The sequence below is a fragment of the Denticeps clupeoides genome, chromosome 13, assembly GCF_900700375.1.
Source record: "Denticeps clupeoides chromosome 13, fDenClu1.1, whole genome shotgun sequence".
Classification (NCBI taxonomy): Eukaryota; Metazoa; Chordata; class Actinopteri; order Clupeiformes; family Denticipitidae; genus Denticeps; species Denticeps clupeoides.
This window is the reverse complement of record NC_041719.1, coordinates 4,800,986-4,827,758: the sequence shown is the minus strand read 5'-3', so window position 1 is coordinate 4,827,758 and position 26,773 is coordinate 4,800,986. Positions and strand designations below refer to the sequence as shown.

Here is a 26,773-nt window from a genome sequence, read left to right as displayed (position 1 = left end):
AGCATGGAAAATGCAGGGCTCAGGCAAACTAAAATAATGAGGTGTGCAAAGTACACCATGTCACCCGCAACTGAGGTGCAGCTTCTAATTATGCAATTTACATCCTGCCATTCTGAAGAAAAGAAGCTTATTGTGGTAACAGTCACAAAAAATAGATAGATGCATGAGAGATTCCGGCACATAGAGGCGTGGCATTTGGCCAAGAAGACCTTCAGAATAAGGATATATCTAAAGAATAGCGTAAAAATTGCATTATTGCCCACACATCTTAGAGATGTTGTATGCGGACGATTGGCAGGTGACGATGCATAAAAATTTGACAAATGCATTTTTTTGATCGCCTAACAAAAAGAGATGTTATTGTGAAAGTAACCATAGTTTGCACAATTTATTATAGTTCAATGATTTTCATCAGTCTGGATACAAAGATATGCTAAGGCTTCATTAAGGCAAGTATCCCCATAAATATTATGTAATAATCTGTCAGAAAAGTATGTAAACTGTGGTGAACTAAGGCAGTCTTTGAAAAAAATAGGTATTTATCCAAAAATGCAGTTTAGTCTGAACTCTAATATTAACCATAAGCCTTAAGAGTGCAGCTGTTATTCAGATGGGGTTATCGGACCATCGGTGCCCCTGTCTCTGCCAATAGAGGGCGCCAGCACCTCAATCAGGGGATGTTTGATGGCACCTCAGCTGCCTCAGGATCTGGATTAGACTGCAACGTGGGCCCGTGTGCAGGTGTTCAGTCTGTCACCTGCGCACCCCCACCCATGCAGCACCCGCCCCCACCCCCGCCCGGCAAACGAGATGCGGCATGAGCCAGAGTCGGGTGGGTGTTGCTGTTTCTGGCAAATTAATTAATCGGCTGTCATTACGTGCCATGTTCCCTCGTAATTGCAGATGTGTGGCGCACGTGAGATGAATGATGACAGTGGAGAGGTGGCGCGCTCATTACCACGGTAAAGAGTCCTCACATCTACATAATGAGCCTGCTGACACTCGACCCCCACCCGCTGAGACCTGTGGCCTAAGCAGCAGTGGGATCACAACCATGGCGGTAGTGCAACGGTGTCACATGACCCCGAGAGGAGAAAACGAATTTCCCCCTGGAGAGTGAAGATTATTTGCTATGTGAGCTCTGTCATAACCACAGTGGATCCCTCCCCCCCGTCCTCCACCTTCCGCTCCTCCTCCCTCTCTTATTCTCCGAGGAGAATCGGAGGCAGCCGGCCTCCCTCCCTCCCGCCCGTTTTCCCATCTGTACAGCTCATTTGATGCGCCCGGCTGATAATGTCCCGTATGCTGTTTGACAAATTTGGTAATTTACAGATGAAAGAGGAGGGCGGCTGGCGCGGTACAGTGAGGCGTGCTGACCTATTCAATGCCTCCTGCTCTTCAGCTGCCTCTGCCCGACCGCTTATTTGGCTCATTTCTGAGTGCACTGGTGCTCCACAATACCAAAAAAAAAAGGTATTAGCACTGACAGCCTAAAATATGTGGAAAAAATAGTCATAGAAAAATAGAAGTCTATTTTTAAACGCTGATGAAGGACAGAAAGGTGGCATTAAGCACCGTGGACAAAAGAAGTTCTCCTTTTAATGCTCCAGCAGGCATCACACAGGCTGCCGAATTGTCGTCGGCGGGGTCCGATAACAGGCGTAACGCGCCCAGCCGTCCCTGAATGCCATATCGGCCCAAATCACTTCTCCAGCAAACGAACGGGAAATTAATTATGTTGACAGCAGCTCATGCAAAAAAAAACCATCCAGCGTGCCATTTATTACAATGCTACGGGATGTGAAATCGGAAGAGAGTGGGGGAGAAAAAGGAGCGAGCGAGACCGCAGACGGCGCCAGGCAAATGCATGCAAATGAGCGAATCTTAATTAAGGGAACCAAAATTATTGAATGCATGAATAATCTACCAGGACCTGACACAGCAGGGCCTTGTGTTGCCATGCATCACCTGACAGAGCAATTGCAGCGAACACTTGTTTTGCTCCGCAGCGTAATTGATTTGGTGTTGAACCCCCTTCATTGCAAAAAAAAAAAAAGCAGAGGACAGAATGAAATGAAATAATTACTTTTCTATAGAGTTTGTCATTAACCTTTGTCGGTCTGGTACTTAAGTTGCCGCATCCGCGTGTGCTCGACTTTATTTTTCTCCACGCCGCACGGCCATTAGGCATTTTTTCACCCTCTCCAGCTCACGCCAAGAACAGAAGATGTAATGATCTCACTTCTGTGTTGCACAGCGGAGCTTCTGCCAAAAAATACAAACTGCCGTGTCCTTTGTACCTTTTATTATCGTGCTGGTTTAAGACAGTTGTGATAAGAACGGCCTTATAAATTAATGGCACGTCACAATGTTCGGGCCGAGTTCTATAAAATCCTTTATGGCCCGCTCGGGCAGATTATACGCAGCATGTCACATCCCGTGATAACGACGGCCTGATAAATCGTGACGACACCAGTCTGAGGCAGAGGGTCACAGGCAATTCAACACCGACCGATAAATACTCTGAGACTGTCGATCAGAATTTCTGACAGTTCCGGCAAAAGGGACATTGTGAAATGTGCCAGAAAGCCTTCTGGTTGTGCAATTCTGATTAATACTCCTGCATCCAAGTTACAGCCCATTCGCCCAAAGCAGCACTGTTCTTAATACTGAATACTAAATTCCTTTTTTTTCATATGCAAACTTTTCGCAAACATAGAGAGCAGCCACCCATCCTGTATGTAGGTCTACAGGGTACTAAAAGTTCATTCAAAGATGCGTTCAGAATGCCATCAGAGAGAAGAGGAAATGTACGCCTCTCGCCAGATGAAATGCAAGATAATAATCTGTCCAAATGAGCACAAAATGACAGGAAATGGGAACACGCATCCTATGTCCCAGTTATATACTACACACCAGATTCTGACTGCTGGGACAATATGCACAGTGACTATGTGGTAAATCAGACCCATTTAGTGGAATGCCGCCATGGCTTTTTTCTAAACTGGACGTTTGTGAGATTTGCAAGAAAAAAACCCAAATAGTTTGCAGTTCAAATTCACGGAATGGATCTGAGGGTGTACGTCACAACAGTGTCTGAAATTAACAAGGTCTGTCTTGTTGAACAGGAACTCCCTGCAGAGAAAGGCTTGCACTTACAGTGACAAGCAGAGCTTGGACTGTGAGAAAATACATATGGACAGACAGACAGACAGACAGATGGAGGGAGGGACATCACAGAGAGGAAAAAATGGCAGGCTAACGGGCTGAAAGACAGACAGATGGACGGAGAAGCAGGCTGCGTCCACATACACTTGAATGTCCAGCATGATCCTCTTGTCCTCCTCGACATGAATTCCCCAGATGCAGTCCTGGCCCTTGTCGTAGGCTTCCGGCCAGTTGGGTGACAGGACCACGCCGGCTGAGTCTGTGATCTCTCCACTGCAAACAGCTGCAGGCCGAGAGAGAATGGGCACCAGGTCTTAAAATCCACACCGGGTCACTGAGGAACTGGACTGCTTCCACACCACCACAGAATTATCTTATTTCTTTGGCCTTACTGAAAAAATAGCAATGGGCTAATTATTAAGACCAAGAACGAGACAATTCTTCACTTTTTAAAAAAAAACAGAAAAATGCCAGGTTCAGAGGCCAAAAACGATTCCGTTTTGAGCTCCGCAAAAAAAAAAAAAAAAAAAAAAAGTTAGGGGAACAGACACCTACAGCTCATTACGGCTGGAAAGCTGTGTGAGCAGAGACGAGATGCAGAGCTCCACTGGGTCTCTCTTTAACTGCAGCCGGAGTAGATTATCCGTTTATAGCGGCCGGCACCTCTGCTCATTACTGTACCACGACGAGGTACTTCACGCAGCAGCTATCCCTTACAGGTAAAGTGGGCGAGCTGCGCCCCGTGGGCCATTATCTTTAAAGCCACTTCGGTCTGGGAGTTGACGAACCTGTTGTCCATCTGGATTGCTTGGTAAAAGGCATAACGCTATTTTACATTTACTTATACACACACACACACACACAAAAACACACACCTCTGCAGGCAGGCTCTGTCTCATTCCATTGCGGGTTGTTGGGGTCCATGCACTCGATGATGACAGATCCCTGCTCCAGGGTGTATCCGGGGTCACAGGTGAACTCCACCACGGCACCCACCGCGTACGAGCTGTCACTGCTGGTGAAGTTGCCGTACTTGACAAATGGCTCGTAACAATGACCTGGTCCGAAGGCTGAAAGGACAAAATGCATTACCTGGAGCTGCAGGTTTGTTTTGACCCCTACTTAGGGTAACTTCGTTATTTGACATAAGCTGACTTTTCAATTAAGTGTAAAAAAAATCTGCTCATTTATGCTCATTTGACAGTTCCATCTAGTGGTGCTTCCTTATATTATCCTGAATGCAATAGTTAAGGTAAGTCAATTTATTTGCATCGAATTATGAATCATTGCATGAAGCTTAAATGTGTTGTAACATATTAAAAACATTATTGATGCATGAAAATGCATTCTTTCCAAGCCTACTAAAGAGTAATGCAGACTTATGTACAAAAGGTTACACTCACAATGCTAAGCACACATAAAAGTAGTGTGGGGACGGTACTTCGCTCAGTGGCACCTCAGTGGCACCTTGGCAGTTTGTGGCATGCTAAGCGAGCGCTGTACCATCTGAGCTAATTCCCTGTGTCAAAGGAATTGTAAAATAATGCAATTTCAAAGGAGAGCAAAAGGAGCACAGATGATAAGAAACCAGCGTTAAAGTGTCCAACTGGGTTTGATCTGCCTCCACATGCATATTTTCAATGCAGAAAATATGTTGTCCATGTTGAGCTTTTCATTCCGTCCTGCTGTACCACACTCAGACAAATCCTTCTCACTCTTGGGCAGTGGTGGCCTAGCGGTTAAAGGAGTGGGCCCGTAATCAGAAGGTTACTGTTCTGAATCCTGGTCCGCCAAGGTGCTACTGAGGTGCCACTGAGCAAAGCACTGTCCACACACACTGCTCCCCGGGCGCATGTCATGGCTGCCCACTGCTCACCAAGGGTGATGGTTAAAAGCAGAGGACACGTTTTGTCGTATCACCGTGTGCTGTGCTGCAGTGTCTCACAATGACAATCACTTCACATTCACTTTTGACTTTCTTACCATGGTATGCCTTATTCACCTCAACCACTCTTGGTCCACGGATTATTTCCTCCTTTTTTGGAAGCAAAATTCTTTTTTTTTTCCATATCCATGGTTGAATATGGAAAAAACTCATGACATTTGAATCATTTAGACTGATTGCTACTCAGGCAAATGTGTTACTAGATTTTGAATGAAATATGTATGATGAACTGTCTGTATTGTGAGCATAGCTAAATTTCATGACAGAACCTCGGCAAGGCTCACACAGAAAGTAGGATAAGCAAGCAGGGTCACTTCCAATGAACACAGGTGATAAAGCTCTGAATTCAGATGTGAGCGAATGTCTGAATCCCTTATCTATTTCACATGAAATTATGCAAATATAGATTACAGTTTGAACTCAGTAATTAAACTCAACACATAATCTTCACTGTGAGGAGACTGTTAAAAAACTCTAATGGGTTTTGTTGTGAAAAGTGAAAGTGAAGTGATTGTCATTGTGAAACATTGCAGTACAGCACATGGTGACACAAAAAATGTGTCCTCTGTGTTTAACTCATTACCTTGGTGAGACTACTTTTATTACATAATTCTTCAGCAAAAAAAACACACTCTTAAAAAATACACAAGAGAAATCAAATAATAAACAGTAAGACAGCCTCTCTCTCAAATAACCAATAAAAAATTACTCTGACTGAAAAGCCCGGGGCAACATTTTTTATCTAACAAACAATAATCAATTATCTCAAAAATCTTTCCAACAGTCTATAATAATTAAATTGCACATTCATCAAATAATAAAATAACATGATTTTAAACATTTATATTACATTGTCTTAGATTAATGTATTAATTTTTTTACACAGTTACCAGTAAATCACCCTCTGAACCAACAAAAGTTGGTAAACCCTTAGCTCCTCCCCGTCCCCATTACCCAAGAATCATTTAAAAGTCCCCAGAGACATTTCCTATTGATAAACAATGTTAGCTTGTTCTCAGCCGACAAACTAGCCGAATGCTTATTATCACATAATATAAGCACATGTGATAAGGCAATTAATTAATGACTAGACAATCAATTAAAGTAGTTACTGTTATATGGCTGTTTGCAATGTTTAGTACTGGTAACAGACCTCAGCTCTGTTACTATATATATATATATATATATATATATATACACACACACACACACACACACACACACACACACACACACACACACAAAATAGCACATAATATAAGCACTTTTCTTGTATAATCTGCAGGCCAACAGTAAATTCTTTGCAGCTGGAGGCCTAAAGATAGAATTTTTGCTACAGGTTCTGTGGTGTGCATGAGAGCAGAGTAAGAAAAACATAACAAATGGAAAGAATTTTGAAGATGAAAATCTAGGGGGGATCCAGTCGCACTCCCGTATCTGATTTACAATTCAATTAAACCCTGATAAAGGTCACTCCCAATTCAAAATGTCAGTGTCTTTGCCCAGGCATTGGAGAGCATGTTTTTTTAGCAGTATAGAAGATGGCCTGGAGCAAATCTTTTTGTCTACAGAAATGCCCTGGAGGGGTCCACAGGGCAAGAGTTTCTAAAAACCCGGAAGCCTGACTCGTGACAAACTTTGCTGAGCGCGTCCACTAAAAGGAGCAAGCGGTCCGTGACCCCAGCTCTCTACTCAAGGATCTACGGTTTCTCGCCATGCTCTGAGGAAGATCAGGTCTTCTTGCCTGCAGCTTGGGGTTTGTTGGGGCACACAACACAAAAAGCAGAGTCCTCACCCAGGAGACCAACACATCCAAGGCCGAAAATTGGCCAAGTGCCATTTCAAAAGCACCTTAAAAATGGCTCAAACATGGCAGGCGTCCAGAAGGACATGCTGTTCTCTGGCGGATTGAAAAACAGACCAAAACTCTGTTTTATGTACATAAACAGTATTAAAAAAAGCAAAATAAGTAAAAAAAAGTTTTTGGTGACACAATAACATGTGTGTTCTCTATATGTAGATGAGAATTCTATAAGAATACCGCCATGTTCAATTAATATAGAATATACAACCTAGACTCCAAAATGACAGTATGGCAGTATTCAGCTTTTATCATGCCAGCTTATGTTAATGTTGCTTACGTTTATGGATCTACCAACTCAGGGCCACATAGCTTACCTTCATATCTGAGGGCAGCGCCAGTGGAGGTGCCCGAGCCGTCTGTGGTCAGTTCAATGAAAAGGAACCTGGAGCTGCTGGTGAGCCCTTCGTTGGGCAGATACTCCACTTCGTACGAGTCGTACAGCGGTGGAGAGTCGATGTGGTTCCCGTTCTTGATGAGCAGCCTGAGGGAAAGGTGCAAACCGGTGACATTATTCCCATGATGGTCTCTTCTGTTCCTGCACAGCCACATCCAGCAGACGCCCGGCTTTTTTTTTTTTTTTTAATTTTGACATATGCTTGTCTGCGGTTAGGAAGACGCTTGTTCCATTATTGTGCTGTGATAAATCCAGATGATGTTTGTGACATCTGCGACAGGCAGGGAGAACTATTGAGCCAAATGAACGTTTAACATGAGAGCCCCCTGATTGCAGACATCTTTAACCGTTTGCGTAAAGACAAGAACAATGGCTGTGAAAGCTGGGCTGTAAGCAGGCTCATTAAAAATCCATTAGCTGATGGCGCTTTTCAACTTGGTGCACTCTGTTCGTAAAAATATGAAAAAAGAACCTAATCTCCGTTCCAAAGTCTCGAAAACTGTCGCTAATTACTCACTTCGTTTTTACAAGCAAGCTTGATTAGTTCAAATAATTTTTTGAGCGGGGCAGAAATATTCCCAGCTGACGGCTCACGAGCGCAGATGTTGCTTTCAGGGCTCCCTTGTGGAAAAGGGGGACGCCTCGTTCAGCACGTACTGTTGTGTTTGTGAGTGCTGATCAAGCAACAGCAGCCTTTAGAGAGGAACTTGTCCAACTGTCTCTCCCTGAAGCTGATGAGACTAATTAGTTTCCCACTGTAGTGGGGGTCTGTCGGTGGCGTCCCAGGTACCGCGCGTTAATGGGTCATTAAATGGAGCGTGGCGAGAACAGACCTGTCGTCGTCCTCGGCGAGGGCCACCTTCTCGAAGTGGATGTGCAGACGGCGTCCCTCAGGGCTCTCCAGCACCCAGTGGCACGTCAGGTTGTTGCTGTAATTCCCGGGGAAACCGGGAGACACGATGCGGCCGACGGTCGCGTTCCGAACGACGCCCCCACAAGCAGCTACAGCAGAGAAGAGGAGGGCACAGTAGGAGATGAAGAAGAATGGAGACTGAAGGAGATGGGAGACATCGTTTGTAATGCAGCAGCGAGATATCAGTTTTTTAGACTTCTTTTCTCACTCAGAGCTGCCTGGCTAAACGATACATTTAGAAATAAAATGAGCAGAGATAATATAAGAAATAAATAAATGTTTAGCTCAGCAGCGACTGTAATGTAATGATGATGATGTCGGCTTTCAGGAAAATTTAAATAAGAGGCTTCAAAAGAAAAAAGAGGAAGAATGAAACTGTAAAATACAAGTGTACCTTTCAGGAGTAAAAAAAGGCAGCTATGACTGAAAGAGAGATAATCTGAGATGTGAGCAGTGTGTATTTGTGTGAAATAGCCTGTGTTTAAGATATGTATGTGTACGTGTGTAATAGACGATTGGCTTTTAGTCTAAATGCATCAATAAAGTTCATACAATATTGTGTGTTCATGTGTCTATGGGTGATAATGTGTATAAATGTAAGTAATTACATTTACATTTACATTTACAGCATTTATCAGACGCCCTTATCCAGAGCGATTTACAATCAGTAGTGACAAGGACAGTCCCCTCCTAGAGCAACTCAGGGTTAAGTGTCCTGCTCAGGGACACAATGGTAGTAAGTGGGATTTGAACCTGGGTCTTCTGGTTCATAGGCGAGTGTGTTACCCACTAGGCCACTACCACCCATGTAATTAATTACATGCTTTTGAAGATGTAGACGTGTGTGTGAGAAGTTTTGTGTGTGTGTCTGTGCCCATATCACATCTGAACCGAGCTTAGTTAAAGTAGGAGGTAGGAGTGGTGTTGGTTGGTGGCGCGCCTGCTGTGATCGGTAATCAGGCTGCGTCGGACCCGGCCTTCTGTTGGGACCCGGCTTGACCGCAGCAGCGTGGCAGGGGGGTGTTTTTTTTTTTTAATGCCATGTTTACGCCGCTTTACGGCGCTCGATGTGCCCACTAATCCCCCTGCCACTCTGCACCGCCTGCCCCCGGCTTAGATGGCGGCTCGGCTATTCATCCGGCCTCGCCTCAGATTCACCGCACAAGGTCCCGCGTCAAGACCGCGGCTCTTCAGGGACCGGCAGCTTGTTCAGCGTCAAAGACGATGGAGGAGGAAGAGGAGGAGGAGAAGGCGGCGGCGGCAGAGTTCTTTCCTTTGATGAAACTGCGCAGTGTTTTACTTTGTACCATTGGGAGCGAGGGGACGGTGGACGGGGGCTTGTTTGTTTACATTCCCCACTTCCCCCAAACCAGCACCGCGGTTGACACCAGTAGAGGCAAAAATCGATGATTAAACCCCAATTAACTTGGGAGGAGGAAGGTGGACGTTGCAGTAGGACCTTATTCTAGTCAAATTTAATTGCAAGTGAGTGGACAGAGAATTTATGCAGCATTTGGCCTCACTTGTTCGTGAGATGAATCCCTGACTCCTGGAAAGGTGCACCGACTGACATGAAAACTGGCCTGTGTGTGTGTGTGTGTGTGTGTGTGTGTGTGTGTGTTTGTGTCTGTACAGCAGAAAAAAGAACAGCAGAAAACTGAAGAGACAAGAGACGAAAGTGAGAAAATATGCACATACGTGAAAGACGAGGTGTGGGTGTGCTTGGTGATGATGCATAGTCATTTGTTGTTGACAGTTTTTTTAAATTCATGTTGTGCGTGTTCTTTCTACACCACGTATGTAACAGAGGTATTAGCCTGCAAACAACTGAGTGAACAAATCTGAAATTAACATGAACAAATAATTGCGTGAGTGATTTAAGCCACACCCCCTCACCGAGACACTGGGGCTCCCTGCCGCTCCAGTAGGGCATGGTTGCGTTGTAGCAGGTGAGGGTGGATGGACCCTGGAGCTGGTACCCTGTGAAGCAGTAGAAGAAGGCCTCTCCTCCCGCATGCAGGCTGGTCACAGACACGTCGCCGTACATCGGCCGGCCCGGAAACGGGCAGCTCAGAATATACGCTAAAGAGAAAGGAAACAAAACGTTCAATGTGAATGTGGTAATGTCTGTGCCGGGGCGTGGCCACCCGTAACAGAGCTGTTAATCGTCTTTGGCACCTTAATATGTCTGTGAAGAATCTCAGTCATTGGCACCTTAAGGTGCTCTGGTCTAACTAAACTATTGAACTATTGACAGTTAGAATAACCCCACACACCCTTTTCCAGCATCAAATACTCTCCTTTCTAAAACAGGACATGAGACATTTTGCGCAGGTTGCAGTCTAACTGTAACCCAGGCAAAGTTGCACTGTTTCAGCGCCAGCCTAGAACCCAGTTTCAACACCAATTTTCAGGAGCAGTTAGATGAAAAGGGCTGAACGTGTCCATGTCTGTTCCTCCCATGTCTACTGGGATGTATGGAGGCAATCATCAGCTGGCCCATGTGATGGATTATGCCCACAGTGTGGCTAATGAAGGCCATAAAACAGCTTCCTGTCTACTTAAAAAAAAGAGCACTGTTCATATTGGATAGAAATGTGATGAAGGACCTTGCCATAAATCCTGCTCCAATGGAGAACGATACAGTGGTGGTAGCCTAGTGGGTAACACACTCACCTATGAACCAGAAGACCACAGGTTCAAACCCCACTTACTACCCTGAGCAGGACACTTAACCAAGAGTGTCTCCAGGGGGACTGTCCCTGTAACTACTGATTTATACACATCACTGCTCGTGCATAATTCAGACCAACAAAAAGAGATGTTAAACAGCAGCAGGTTAAATCCTCAGCCATGTTCGCTCAATAATGCTCTCAAGTTGTAAAGAGCAAAAAGGTTTTCGGGAGGAGGACAATATTTTCCACATCAGACAAAACAAATAAAAGACCTGGAAACAAGTAAATCCAGGAAGGCCCACAAAAGGCCATTTAACTCCGGCCTGTTTTACTACTGGCTGTCACCCCCAAGGGTGTACAATTTACAACTGAAATATTTCTACTGCTTGTTCTTCCCTGTCTTGCCGTAATTGTGCTCAGCTTTATTGTGGACTTAGGGTCGCAGGCGTCGGGGCTGTGGCATTGATTTTGTTGCCAAGAGACACCTCAGGCAAGAGAAATATGTACAGGATTAAATAGGACAATAAATCACAAGCTATGAGCGTCTTTTCACTCTGCAGAGCAACATGAGAACACGAGGTCGTTCCCAAAAAAGCCCCCCAGGCCCCAACAAACTGCATTTTGCTTAATGCAGCATCAACCCCTCACTGTCCGGTCACCACAAATGGCCACTGAGAGCCACTCTCCATCATTTGCACACCCGTCTGTACAGAGTGGTGTAAGAGGAGTAGTGAATTACTGGGCCAAGAGCCCTCCTCCAAGAGAAGAACTTCAATTACCTCAATGCAGAGTAAATAAGAGGCGAAACGCGAGTCAAGTATTATCATCGACACAAAAAATGACTGCAGAGTCTTCGCCTCACTGAGTACAAATAACCCCCAGTGCTCAGTAGAATATCTCTGTACTCATATCCCAATATGTGAATTTCAAATGTTCTGTGGTATTTAAAGCTTCACTAGAGTACTACACCAATGGCTAAAAAAAGATATACTAATTTTAGTTAACCCCAATCAGCCAAATACCTGAATGCAAAGCAAAGGAGCTTTTATTCATTGGAAGTAAAGTGTGATGATGCACTAATTTATATATATATCAACACTAAACCACGTTTATTTCTTATATAGCTCAAAATCACCTACAGTATGTCTCAATGGGCTTTGACAGGCCCTACAGTTGACACCCCCCACACTTAAAGTTTAAAAGTGAAGTGATTGTCACATGTGATACACAGCAGCACAGCACACGGTGCACACAGTGAAATTTGTCCTCTGCATTTAACCCATCACCCTGAGTGAGCAGTGGGCAGCCATGACAGGCGCCCGGGCAGCAGTGTGTGGGGACGGTGCTTTGCTCAGTGGCACCTCAGTGGCACCTCAGTGGCACCTTGGCGGATCGGGATTCGAACTGGCAACCTTCTGATCACGGGGGCGCTTCCGTAACCGCTAGGCCACCACTGCCCACACTTGACCCTTCTGCTCACAAGATAAAAAACTCCACACAAAAAAAAAACTCTAGGAGAGAGAAAAAAGAAAGGAAGAAACCGTGGGAACGAGTGATAAAGAGAGGGACACCCTTTCCAGGGTAGAGCGAGCCTGCAAATGGTGTCCGTGCAGGGTTTGTGTTTGCCACACTGCCACACTGCACTTTCATGGCCAATGAAAGTAAAGCTGAGGCAATTTACAATAATTGCATATAGACCAACATACAGCATTCACTATAGATTTTGTAATGAGTAAAAGTCAAAATGCAAAATACATAACATAGCTTTATTGCAAAGCTATTGCTAAGAGGAAGTTGGGTGCACGTTCCCGCTGACTGACCTCTCCACCACGGACTCAAAGTTTGTGTCACTGAGGAAAAGGGACAACAAGTGCGATCTCAGACACGCCCTCAACCGTTCATTTAATTTATGTTCTTTTACCACCGTATTAGCACAGCGGGGCCCGAGCATCGGCCCCGGCTTGTTGTTACAGCATTATTACCCCGCAGATTCTTTTTCAATTAGACTCATATGGAGGGGGGCACCGGAGGCTGGTTTTATACGTGGCCAGTCCCCGCGCTGTTAAATCACACACATTCCCATTCCGGAGTGGCCTTATTGCTTCACAGGACATAAAGGCAGAGTGTTTCGGTGTTGAATCTGATGATGCCATGGCAACTGGCTCCGAGGAGATTATAGCTGGTGAACGTGGGCAACAGATGCAAGTCTAATGTGTTCCATTAAGCACCCTGGTGGAGGCACCAAGGAAATGATGGCAGGCTGGTGGTGAGACTTGCCAGGTTATCATGGTGAGCTAAGCAACATGTTTAATGAGCGTTCAGTGAGATGCCTGAGGGTGGAGCCCATAATGACACCAGACAAGACACTGACACCAGAACCAGTAAAACTGCTGATGGACGAGTGAAAAACACCAGATTACACAGCAAAGCACACAAAAAAAATCCTGGAAGGTTACTGTGCAAAACGCAACACAGTCTTAAATTGAGAGCAGACTCCTGTACAACACGCATAAAACTAATGTGTCAAAAGGTCCAAAGACGTGTCAATTTTTAAAACTCCTGTTTTGCAAAAGGCTATTGCCATGTCCTGTGGAACTTCTCTCATATTTTTCTGTTGGGGAGTTATGCTATAGTGTGACCACGCCATAAGCATTCACTCCTGATACATGAACCAAGGGAACTTACTTACTGGGGCAGTGGTGGCCTGGTGGTTAAGGAAGTAGACTCGTAACCGAAAGGCTGTGGGTTCAAATGCCGAACTGCCTAGGTGACAAGGGACATTTTTACTATGGACAGGGGGGGATAATGACCTGTTTGGTCATTTACATTTACAGTATTTATCAGACGCCCTTATCCAGAGTGACTTACAATCAGTAGTTACAGGGACAGTCTCCCCCTGCAGCAGGGACACGATGGTAGTAAGTCGGGTTTGAACCTGGGTCTTTTGTTTCACAAACGAGCGTGTTAACAACTAGGCTACTACCACCCTAGAGTGATGGTCTCAGCCATATATGTTTTGTGGCATTGTTTTGGTCATTCTGGCTTTTTTGGTGTCATGTCCCCTTTTTGATTTCTTTTAATAAAAGTTTTTCACCTGCGCTTGTGTCCTCATCATTGTGAAAACTAGACAGAAAGTGTGCCGCATGAACTTGATGTGCACATGATGCAGTGGTCTTGTGGGATTTTTTAAAAATATTTTTCAGCCTTTTCAGAATGTGGGTCATCGTGAGTCCTCTGCACAGAACCCTCTCTGTGGATCACGCTTAAACAAATACACTCGGAGCCCGTGATCACACTCTTAGCCACACGCACACATCTCGGGCCTCACAGCCACAGATCCCTCTGTTTCTCTACGCTGCACATCAAAGCGGGTTGGGGACTGAGGGGCGTGACGACTGGAAGGACGAGTGCAGCGGGCGAAGAGAGATTAGGTTAATCCATAACTTTCGAGATCACACACATATATTTTCAAAGAGAATGGAGTCAGGAGGTCATAATTCTATCTTTGTGTGTCTTGCAGACATCCATCCCACTTAATAATAATCCATCCCACTTAATAATTATGTAATAATAAAGATGAGCTGGTGCAGAGTTCATCTTTGGTGTAACGCCGCATCGAGTAACCGAGATACAAGTGCATGACATGGGTGGAAACAAAAAAAAACGATACGTGGGCTGTAACCATTCAAAACCAAAGTAACACAAGCACTTCCCCCAACACATATGTTCATTTTTTTCACATGTCCGGCTGTTCGTTTGTGCTAAAAAAATAAATGCCTCACTGAACCCAGTCTCGCTGCGAGAACAGACCTCTACAAAATTGGACAGCTCAGCGCTGGTGTCCTATCTCCAGCCCTGCTGCTGCTCTCCCTTTGATAAGGCTGGAGGAGCTATCAGGGGCCTGTGTGTCAGGCCACTCTGACAAGGTGTCAGGGACTAGTGGAACAGATCGTCTCCTAAGTGCTCCAGAGCCCAAGATGCCGGCACCCGTGCGCATTCGCGGTCAGCCCGGCACGGGCAGATCTGCAAATCTGGTGATAAGCCGCATCTCATTGGCTTTCCGGACATGGAGGAGTTACAGGAGGAAGCCGGGAGTCCCAGGCAGCTCCACGGTGTAGCAGCGGGAGCAGAAGCTCCATTAGACTAAGCGAGGAGAATTAAGATCGCTGTATTTTACATGAACCGATGAAAAATACATCCTGGGCATTAATTATGAAACACGGAGGGGACTCACTTACGCCCCCAGTCATCAGATCTCATCGAGGATAATTGTGTGTGACGGCCTCCGTTTGAGGGGATACACGCTTGTGGGAAAACTCATTCACGCCACCTCCCATTAACCTTTATCTTACGATGAGAGCAGAAGAACCCAGGAACATTCTGACCAGGATTCACACATCACCTATAATAAAGGTCCTATGAACTACAACTTCCTAAATTGTAAAGATATATATGAAGAGAAGACGTACAGAACAGCCTGGTATGGACATGCCTTCCCTATAAACACAAAACGGGAATTTTTCCTGCTTTTGTTGAAAAGAAATGAATGCAAATAGCAACAGTGTGTAGCCATAGACACAGCACGTGTTCTTCATCCCACAGTCTTCAGATTCAGACAGAGGTCTGCCCGGTTCCCATGGAAATAATATCGGCCCACATGTTTACCATTTGATCTGTCAGCTCAGGTAACAAAAGAACGAGAACATCTTCTGCTTTATTAAGAGAGAGGATTATTATCACTCGTGTTCTTTCATAACCACATTAGGCCATGATTCCACTCTTATAAATGTCTCCCTCCAGCAGTCGCCCATAAGTCAGTTCATAAGTGCCGGCAAATTTAATTTCATCAAAGCAAATAAAGTATCGGCCGCCAGCCACAGCTAATGGCTGTGATCGCCCGTTTTCATATGTCTTGGCTAATGATGTGAGGGCGGTAGAGAGGTCAATAAATGACAAAACAATGGCGAGTCCGCAGGGGAAGCTCATTTACAGCCCCAACACCATCTGAAGTTCAGGGCTTCACTTCTGGTGGCTTCTAATGTGCCGGCAGGCTTGACAAATGTGGAGTTGTGCAGCTCGTTACGGGAGCAGAATCCACAGCAACTGAGGAGACTTGCTGCATCTGGCAACACACCACGGAGAAAACGCATGTATGGTGGTGACGCCCAGAGCTGGAGGGTGAAGTTTGGGCCATAATCCTGCCACTACAGAACCTGTCCCACTAATCTTTTATAGGGGACCACAAACATCACACACCCAGACTATAATGTAGAACTATTACAATTACTAACTTAGAACTATTTAGTGTCAAATTCATATATTGTTTCTTGGAAGAACAACAAATCATCTTAATAAAACAAGTAAACGTGAGAACCTGAGAAGAACGTGAGAAGAAAAAAAAAGCCCTCATGTAGAGACATGCTACACTCTGTACTCTTCCTTCTGTCAGGATCCGGTCTGGCAGGGGCTACTCCGGATGGGGAGTTCGGACCCCGAACGTGTTCCTCCTGTGCTATTATGTTTCCTGATTGTGTTCACCTGTGTCTGATTGTATAAAGCTGCCCTGTTTGTGTCTGTTCGCTGTCGGTCTGGTGATGTCTCCCCTGTTCTGTTCACCATGTATTAAACCCATGTTTGATGGCGCGTCCTTCTTCCTTGCCACGTCTAGCCATCGTTCCAGATCTCTCTTGCCATGTCAAACCAGCGTGACACCTTTACTTACAATGTGATTTGTTCATCATTTATTATTCCAACTCAGATCATTTCTGTGGTTAATTAAATTCTTCTACTACTGAACACCGTCTGCACGCTGCTCAGCTAACATCAGTTTATCACTATTAACATGCGTTATGCTAATATCTGCTGGTTTGAACAATGAAGTGGTCATCAGTTCATCATTTTACACCAGTTACATCACACGGTTACATCTCCTGGCATCTTTTAATAGAAACAAAAACAACAAACCAACGAATGTGGAATTATTAAATAAATGGGAACACTATAATCATAATTAGTCCTTAATTATTAATTACTAACAACAGGCATAAATTGGCTTAAGGACAATGTGACTGTTAATAGAAACATTCTGTTCCCCCAAGATTGTGATTAATGTTCTTTCAATTATTATTTTGAAACGAGTGTTAAACAGGATTAAATAAGAACTGATTCTGCAGTATTTTGCCATGTGACCTTGTGAAGGAGACTAATTGGATTTTTCTCAGCTAAGACTCACATTACCCCACAGCCTCAGCCAATTAAAACATTCTGGAACATTTTTGTCAAGTGAAAAGTGAAATGAATGAGATCTTCAGATGCTGATCTCATCATCTGTCTGTGGGAACGCTGCTGCGCTGACAGCTGCCCTGAGAGAAGGTTGTCCAACAAAGGCCACAATCCTGCCAAGTGTGTCCAAGACAATTCTCCAGGGCATCTGCAGGCCACGGGTGAAAAATAGAAGTAAGTCGTGTGATGCCTTCAGACAGCTTGACAGCATCCCAGCAGCCATCAGTCTGGACAGGATGTCCAAGGGACAGCACCATTTTACTAAACCCAGCATTCTAATCACCTTTCAACTCGGTTCTCTCCTCTCTTTCCCCATCCTGAAATGAAAATCAGTACCACTGACGCTGGGCAGGTCGTGTGAAAAACCATAAAAACGTGCAAAATCCGATCCTCCATCCAGGAAAAGAGCGCTGTTAAATAAACACACCACAGAAGGTTCAGGATCATCCCAAGACGAGGATCAATCTCCAGCAAAAGAGTTTGCAGGGAGGCAATTAATGAGAACAAAGTGTGAAACGTCCCGTGTGTGTCGCTGAGATCGGATGTGCGTATTGAACCGCTGTCAGAATTTATTCGGTCCCACTGAAGAAGAAACCTTGCACAACTGCAGAGTTAGACTAGCTGAATATGATGAATAAAAGAAACGAGAATATAAATGTATAAAATGCTCAGATGACCCGTGAGCAGACTGTGTAACGCGTGACTCAGTAAATAGAAATGTTCTGAGGATTGTGGAGCTGCACGTCTCTCATTAAAGTCGAGCTTCTGACTCATTACTGTTAATAGCGGCTTCAACCCACTGCTGACTGCATCACCCCGGCGATGGAAACAATGGCTGACGTGGCTCCGCACTCTTTATTCATCACTAATATCAGGCCGAGGAACGTTAATGCCGCTCGCAGCCCCGCTCTTGTTTTGGGCTCTGAAGTGAAAATGGCAGCGAGAGGCTCATCCGTCACTAATAACTCCACAGTCGTCAGGACGCTGACACGCGGCGGGCGTGTGTATCACCGTCGGCTGCTCACACACTCATTACGTTTTAATAAACAACAGACCGCGGCCCTCTGCACCTGCTTTCTTCTTCCTTTATCATCTTTATTAAATTAGGCACCAGACGTGAGAACACTGCAGATTCAACGTCTTTCTTCATTCATCGGGCCTTTTCTTTGCTTTGCATTCCCAGTGCTTGCAGAGAGGTTGTGTGATTTATAGTTCCTGTTATATAGCCGCCATTTATTATCAGACATGCTAATAAAACCCGCGTTACTTGATTTCCATGTTTATATTACAGCCACGTCTCTCTCGTTTCTTTAATAACTTTACCGACCTGAATAGTTGCCCGCATAGTGCATTTATGTATTTATATGGACGATCTGGTTGGCGGGACGAGGCTCAGGCTCGGGTCGATGAACAAGGGCATTTGGCAGCAGCTGAAGGAAATGGAATAAGCCTCACAGGGAGGGGGACAACGAATTAAGACCTTAAGTCGAGGTTCCTTTTGATTTCTGCAGCTTAAAAAAATCAAAGCTTGTTAGTACGTGCTCCTGCCCTTAGTGTTCTCTAACAGGAGTAGCAGTGCAGAGCTTTTATTTATTGCCTCCAAACACTCATGCAGCTCCTGCTCAACCAATAACCTTCTACAGTCAGACCTTCTACAGTCAGAATCAACTTTTTATTAAAAGATTCAAATGAGGATTACTGTATACACGTTATACAGTGCTGTTTCACACTGACCCCCCACGGTGCAACTGTGAAAGAAATACACATTCACCTATAAATATCTATACAGACTATACAAACTATAAATGCGGTTCTGACAGACAGGGTCTTGTGCCTGATGGAGACCCCAGACACTCCCATATCCACCTATCAGACCCTGGTGGTTTAAATGAAGGAGTGCAGCTGGTCTCCTGTGGATCCAACAGCTGATGTCACAGGGCGACACAAACAGATGCAACTGTCACTGCTGAGGCATCAGTTTGAGTGACAGGACACTGGACCCTGAGGAAGAAGTGGGTGCAGGTCACACACACACACACACACACACACACACACACACAGCCCAACACTCCATCCCAGCAGACCCCTGGACATGCCACAGAGGGACAGATAGAGAGAATCTCCACACTTCCTGTCTGTCTGGATGATGCCAAGACAACAGCTGCCAGAAGTGTCTGTTGGTGTGAGGTCTCAATCATCTCAAATCACCATGAAACAGACTGTCTACCACATTCAGTTCCCCTCTCATCACGAGATTTTATTGATCTGCTCCCCAGAACTGTGTTCCTGATGACATCATGGCATTATTTCCAACCCGTAAAAAAGTTGTTTAGAGCGACCACAGCTCCATCAACTAGCGGCCAAATGTAAGCTGTAGATCAGACTTTCAATTTCAGATCTTCTTCAGCGCCGGTAATGAGCTCTCAGAACTCTGCATCAGTGTCAGAAGAAGAGACGTGAAGCGACTTGCACCTTCCTCTAGCGACTCAGGAGGGGAGCGAAACACACACAAAAACACACAAAAATAGTTTATACAGAGGAATTGAGAGATGGGGGACAGCCGCTCTTATATTATTCAGTAGCTGTTATTAACTAGGACACTAGGAAAAAATACGGGAATAGGTGACCTGCGTCGGTCATCGTGGGTCAATCTTTAAAATACAAATAGTCCAAATGAACATTTTGTGTATTCATTTAATGATGTCTATGTGGATACCATGGGGAGAAGCACCACACATGACCAGAGTAACTCTGGTAATATCACGGTGCTTTCAGAGTGCTGTCTTTAACATTTGTACTCGATGTGATGCGCTGTAAAATCTACACCCGTCAGCACCGCGGTTTCCACTCGACTGACAGTTTCTGTTTCATCAACCAGTCGCCGTCAAGGAGAAAACTGATTAAGGGCGAATGTGTCTGTCTGTAATCAGATCTACTGCGTCCTCAACGCCTGTCTGATCAGATTTGTCACACACGATTACTCGGTACAAGGTGAACTTGTTAATCAATAAAACTGAAACGTAAGAGTCACCCCTTTTTAATGCGTCCACCCAGGAATGTGTTCATTTATAGGTTTTATTCATAAAGGAATAAAGGGGAAGTCAGGGAAGCTTCCTCATTGGATAAAGGTTAAATGGAAGATGAGCAGGACTGATACGCACACTGTAGATTGGAGGGGATGATGGTCTCATGGACATGCCAGTATTTTGTATTGTTGAGAGAAGGGTTTCCTGAAACTGAATCTGTTCTGCCTTTTTTTGGATCTCTAAAAATCACAAGTGCATCTGTTTCTTTTGCAACAGATTGATGGGAGAAATAAGGTTTGCGGTTCTGTGTTGTGCAGTCAATTTATTTTAAATCCAGCAATAAATGGTGACACATGGATCATACATTTTTACAAATGAAGAGCGGTACCGAAATGTTTAAAGACGTTTTGTCTTTAAACATGACATCTGTGCCTGATCTGTGTGTGCATTTGCATGTTTTACAACGTCAGTCTATATAACTAATGTGTAAATGTTTTTAAGCCCCTGCCCTTCCTGTGAACCTTTTTCCGCAGTCAAAGGGCTCAAACAGGCAAGAAACTTAACCCTGAGTTGCTCCAGGGGACTGTGACTGTAGCTACTGCTCTGGATAAGGGCACAGCCTAAATGCCAAAGAATGGTTTAGCTGATTACATAATACACATAAATTATACATATATTATGTATGTTTCTAATGCTTTTAAAAACTGAAGCATAGATTTATGTACATATATTCAACTGTGTTACATTATCACATAAAATGTCTCATGACAGTTATTCAGTTAAATATCATATGGTTGTGTATGCAGGTATGCTTGTATATGTTTTATTATGTATTAAAATGCTATTCCCACCTTCTCATTCAATGTTTTTTCTTTATTTTCATGACCATTTACGTTGGTAGATTCTCACTGAAGGCATCAAAACTATGAATGAACACATGTGGAGTTATGTACCACAGTCACCGGACCTGAACCCAGTCAAGATGGTTTGGGGTGAGCTGGACCGCAGAGTGAAGGCAAAGGGGCCAACAAGTGCTAAACACCTCTGGGAACTCCTTCAAGACTGTTGGAAAAGCATTTCAGGTGACGACCTCTTGAAGCTCATCGAGAGAATGCCAAGAGTGTACAAAGCAGTAATCAGAGCAAAGAAACTAGAATATAAAACATGTTTTCAGTTACATAACTCCACATTGAATGAGAAGGTGTGTCCAAACCTTTGGCCTGTACTGTATGTTTAACTTAAACATTTCTAAAGCAGAGCTGTAAGCGATGCGAAGCTGCATTGATAACAACCGCAACACTCTGCATCCCTAATTTTAAAAAAATGCAGAAATTCTTTAAAGCTCCAGTGATAGTCCCCCGTATAAAAGACTTATATCTGATTTGCAGCAGAGTAAATCTCCCAGGGTCATCTCTTGGCTGGAGGGGTTAATCCCAGCAGTGCTGGGGATCTGCAGTGGACTCCTGGTTCCCACTGATCACAACAGCACTGATCCCTGTGGTAATTACTGCTCAGAACATGGCTGCACTGAACTTCCCGTCATTATGCATGTGGTGTAGCCTCTTTACATTTAATCAAATTAAAACCATGCAACATGAATCCAGAAGCTCACGTGGCTCCTACGGAAACAATTTTTTTCCTACTTCTACTTCTTCAGCGTTTCCTGTTTTTAATCAAATTCTTAGTTTTTCATTTCCTCTCAACATCTGCTCCGTAAATGAACACATCATTTCTGTTTATCGGTCCTGGGGAAAATGCATCAGCGCAGCGAGCCTCCCCTTGACAGCCGCTCGTGGCATTTCAGCAGTAGGCAGACTTTTGGGGAAATGATGAGGGTGGACTCCTGAAAAGGCCAGCCTGCCCCACCAATTCTCATTCTGTTCAACCTCCCCAACCCCCCCTACTTCATCAATCCTGCGCAGATTCTATTTAACCTTTACTAAATCTGAATGGGTGCAGAGGGGGTGGCTGGGCGAACTTCTCATTTTGAGTTTGAATTATTGACGGCCTGAATCTTTAATGCGTGCCACCCGAGCAGGCTGACATTTAGAGCGCTCCTCTCCTGCCTGGCCTGCGTGTGCGGATGCCGTCGGCTGTGTTTTTGGGTAATGGACAGGTGGAGGGCCCAGCAGAGGGCCGTGCGGCTCCGTCGGTGCAGCCAGAGTGGCAGGAGGGACAAACAATGCCTCATTAGTGCCAACAACAGGATGCCAAGACACTACACACACCCCGCTATTCTCGCTCCCTCACACACACTTTACATAACTGTAAAACAAATCCGGTCGTCCGTGTGGTGCAGCACTCCAGTGTGGGAGGTTCCTGCTGACATTGTGACCCACTGATTCATCAGCTCATGTCTGCAGCGGCCAGATGCATGATGGGCCAGATGGATGTTCAGAAAACATCTGCAGATGAGGCTGAGAAGTGGAACAAGTGGGTGCTGGGTCCTTCGTTAGATTCAGGGCAGCTTCCGTTGGCCTTTTAACAGGGGCGAGATGTGTCGATCAGGCCTTTCAGAAGGGACTGTGCTGATGTCTGCTTCTCCCATTCATGAGTTTAAATCTCCACGGTGACACCGGCAGATCCCGCCCACACGGATCTCCATGCTGTGCAACTACAGACGTATTAAATTGGACAGGGCAGTGGAGGGGGGGTCGGCAGCGTGAGGTAATTGGGAGTTTGTAAAGAAACAGAAAGTCATTATCGGTGCCGCAGGGCTCTGTTCCGATGAAAGCCTCTCCTGTTAACCCCTGAGCTACTGCTCTCTGGTGGAAAATCAGTCACTACCGCCCACGTAACGAGAGAAGGAGAAGAGAAGAAGGACAGAGAGCAGAAAAATTCTGACCAGGGCCACATTAGGGCCCCACCAAGACAACATCATGTTGGAGATACTCACACACTTCATTAGCTAACCACTTACCTCCCCCAAAAAAGGATTTAACCTATGATTGTTTTCATCATTACACAGAGAATTTCATTACTGAATGAAATGACATCCTGAAATAAGGAGACATCCTCTCAAGAAGCCCATCCCACTTTTGAAACGTCTCTGTTAATAAGCAGTTAAGAGCTGAAATGTCTCGCCCATTTTTCTGCAAAGTGATTGTTGCCTATTGACATCAGTTGTCATTTCAGGCTGACATGAACATTATTGTGTAGACAAGAGATAAGAAGTGACATGCGGGAGAATAATAATATCTTAGAGCCTCACAATCATGCCTGTTTATCTAATTACTCCTCATTTACTCCATGCTCTGATTACTCATGTTACTTACTTATGTCTATATTGTATTTTTAAAAAAAAGCTCATCTGGGAACATGGGCACCTTACCTTGGTACCGGAGCTGGAAATGGCCAGGTTTGGGTCGGCTGCTGTGAAAACGAATTCCGATCTGGTTACTCCAGCTGCGGACCACCAGCCCCTTCATCAAGATGGACTCATTGGCAAGCACTGAGGGCTCTCGGCCACCAAGGTCCTCAAACGTCACCGTGTCCCCTTGGGCCAGACTCACATTCATGACCTAAGAGGAGGCACAAAGAGGAATTTGGATGCAAAACCATTACTTTAAAAGTTTAAATATGCATTTAATTTATGAAATTGGAAATCTTACAGTCTGTTGAAGAAGAAGATAAATTTGCACAATTGACTGTAAAAACATGAAGCCACTAAAGCTTTGAGGCGATTTCAGATTTTTCTTTGATTTTCTAATCTAAACTGTTGATGCTGGATGCTTTTTTAGGCATTTTTGGGCACAGATGCAAAAAAAAAAACCTGAATACCATTACTATATACAAATCTGGGCCCAGCTACAGTGCTTTCTATTTGAGTGATCTCAAATCATGTAGATTCATGGTTTCATTTGACATCTAAAAGGTGGGGGAAAAGCAAAGTAAACCTCTACATAAATATGGATATGAATGAAAATAACCAAGATAAATGTTTAAATGTTTCTGAATATAAATATTTCTGATTGCTGTAATGTATACTTTAACTTTCTCAAGATAATTATTGGATATATAATATATGTACATTATTTGGGTCTATTACAAAAAGCTAGTTATCCTTGTGTTGACTTTTTTGCCCCCTTATTCACATTATTTCACTATTATTCTACTCTTATACTGATAAGCTGGGGCAGGTAGACCAAGGATTACAAAATGGTGCTGAAATATTTGCGATTTTTCTGTAGATCTGAAGGCAAAGGAGCCAAAGTGTTTTTAACCGATGTTATTCGCACCAGGTTGTTCACAAATGCACATTACAACTTAACACACATTTGGCCATTGTTTTGTCCTTCAAACTCAATCTCTTTTCAGTCTGAGTTTCGTACAACGAGGACGTTTAAAAGACAGCCGCCTGCAGGAGGATCCAGCATCTCCTGCCCACTCCACAGCCACCTTTCTCTGGGCAGAGGCGCCATGTTGATTTATTTTTTTCCTCCCCTGGCTGCGCACTGATTGCAGTGGAGGACAGGCCTGTCACATCAGCCCACCTGTCTCAGGACGTCTGTTTACACTCAGCGGTGGCGGTGGCTCTTATCAGCCGTCACAAGATCACATCACTGCTCCTCCTCCTGCGGATCACAGCACCAGCAGCGCTGCATTCAGCCGGCTCACCTCTTCACACATGCTGTGTGGAGAAACATTCAGGCATGGCAGCTTATTTAGAGTAAAGACTGGCTGATGGATCTGAGTCACCATCAGAGGACAAGAAGTTGGATGCTGTAGCCATGGGAGACAGATGAGGCGGAAAATCTTCAGCAAGAAGATTTTACATGGATTTTACAGACGGAATGTCTTTAATTCTCTTGGGGTGACAGAGACCTTCAACAGGTTGATCTCCAAGATGGAGAGTAGCGTCCCTGAGACGTGACCTCCATCCTCAGAGATAATGAAAGGGCTTCCAATCAGACCTTGGCAAATTAAAATGAGTAGAGGTGCTCCCCAGATCAGAGAAGGATAAGAGACCAGTTCAATAACGTCTGTCTGCTGCCGCTCTGACTGAAAAGATCTTCAGACACATTTAAATATCATCTGGAAACTATAAATCTGAGCTGATACAAAAACGCTTCCTGCGTGCTTTTTATATAACAGGACAGGCAACAAAGCAACCAAGAAAATATCCACTTTTGTCAGAATGAGGACCCAATAAAACACTGCAGACTAACGGGTGAACTAAACTACCCAGAATTCTTTTCATGCAGTTGAGGAGAAAGCATGAAAATCAACAATAAAGCTTCTGAAGCGCATCGTTGAACTTCATCTAAATTCAGTTTTACATCTATGATCTGCAGGGGGTCTGATTTAAATTTAGAAAATGATTGACAAACTGTTAATAAACTGCATATGCATGCTTAATAAATATTACAGACAGACAGACGGCATGGGATAGTAACCACTGATATCATGAATTGGAACTGAGGGACTGAGATTTTTTTTTATACTATACTTTATTTATTTGTTTATTATTATTTTTTATTTTATTTTATTTTTTGCTATTTTATATGAGCAGGCAGAGGAGAGAGTACACAAAAACAAAATTCACTTTTTGTTTTATAATTCAGTGATGATTCTGTACATGTTTATCAACCATGGACATTTGTGAACAGACATACATTGGAGTGGACTGTGTTCAAAAACACCAAACACTCCATTTTCAAACACTTCTTGGGGGGAAGGGGAGTGACACATTCCAATCGGTCCACCATTTACAAATGAATGGGAGCCATTTGTCGGTGATTGAGTTGTTAGTTCCCAACCAAGGGGCCATTTGGCCTACCTCTGCTAGAGCTAAGGGGTCAGAAAAACATGGGACTTCTAGTGTTAACATGCAGAAGAAAATATTGTCTACTGTATATGCAGTAAAAAAAACCCACACCCAAACGCATACACATCACCCCACTCAGAGCCAAAACAGCGTTTCATAACCCCAGAGAGATCTCCACCTGCCACCTGGACTCTATTCTGCTGTGGAGCTATGAAGTCAGGAGGTCTTCCATCCACAGTTGCTCACCTGCAGATTTTCACGACATGAATGAACGTGATTTCCTGATATGAGACCCAACGCCAGCGAGCGTTTGTATCACTGCTATAAAACAAAGTGCTTTACAAACCTAATCACATTACGCTAAAAGGCTTCTGATAATAAAAAGCTTCCAGCACATTCCCATAATCCAATTATTGCTGGTGTAAGTCCCAAACGCCTGCTACCGGCCGTATGTAATCTCTTGCATAAACAGGCCTGTCATACACCTTGTTACTGCTACATTTATGTGGTGAAATTAATGCACTTAGGGTCACTGACAACGCAGCGCTCTGGTCTCCATGTTTTCCGCAGCATGCTAATGGGATTAGAACAAAAGGCAACAGCACCTGCACTTTCACAGTTTAAAGCATCGCTCACGAAAAAAAAAATGAAACTAGTACAATGCGCAGGGAATTTTAGGAATGAGCTTGCTTCCTGAAGAGCACAGAGACCCAAAGACAGCTGAAGCATTCGATCCATT

General features: G+C 44.4%; 1 protein-coding gene across 2 annotated transcripts in view; it reads right to left on the bottom strand.

The window, feature by feature from the left end:
• The window catches only part of sez6b (seizure related 6 homolog b), a 103,607-nt gene that overhangs the window by 11,469 nt on the left and 65,365 nt on the right, over nucleotides 1–26,773 (bottom strand). For both annotated transcript variants that reach the window (XM_029000014.1, XM_029000013.1), the window contains exons 4-9: nucleotides 23,599–23,788; nucleotides 10,181–10,366; nucleotides 8,205–8,373; nucleotides 7,292–7,458; nucleotides 4,044–4,238; nucleotides 3,313–3,451 (exon numbers count right to left, since the gene is read on the bottom strand). In XM_029000014.1, the coding sequence (XP_028855847.1) occupies nucleotides 3,313–3,451; nucleotides 4,044–4,238; nucleotides 7,292–7,458; nucleotides 8,205–8,373; nucleotides 10,181–10,366; nucleotides 23,599–23,788 (1,046 nt within the window). The remainder of the gene's footprint in view (nucleotides 1–3,312; nucleotides 3,452–4,043; nucleotides 4,239–7,291; nucleotides 7,459–8,204; nucleotides 8,374–10,180; nucleotides 10,367–23,598; nucleotides 23,789–26,773) is intronic.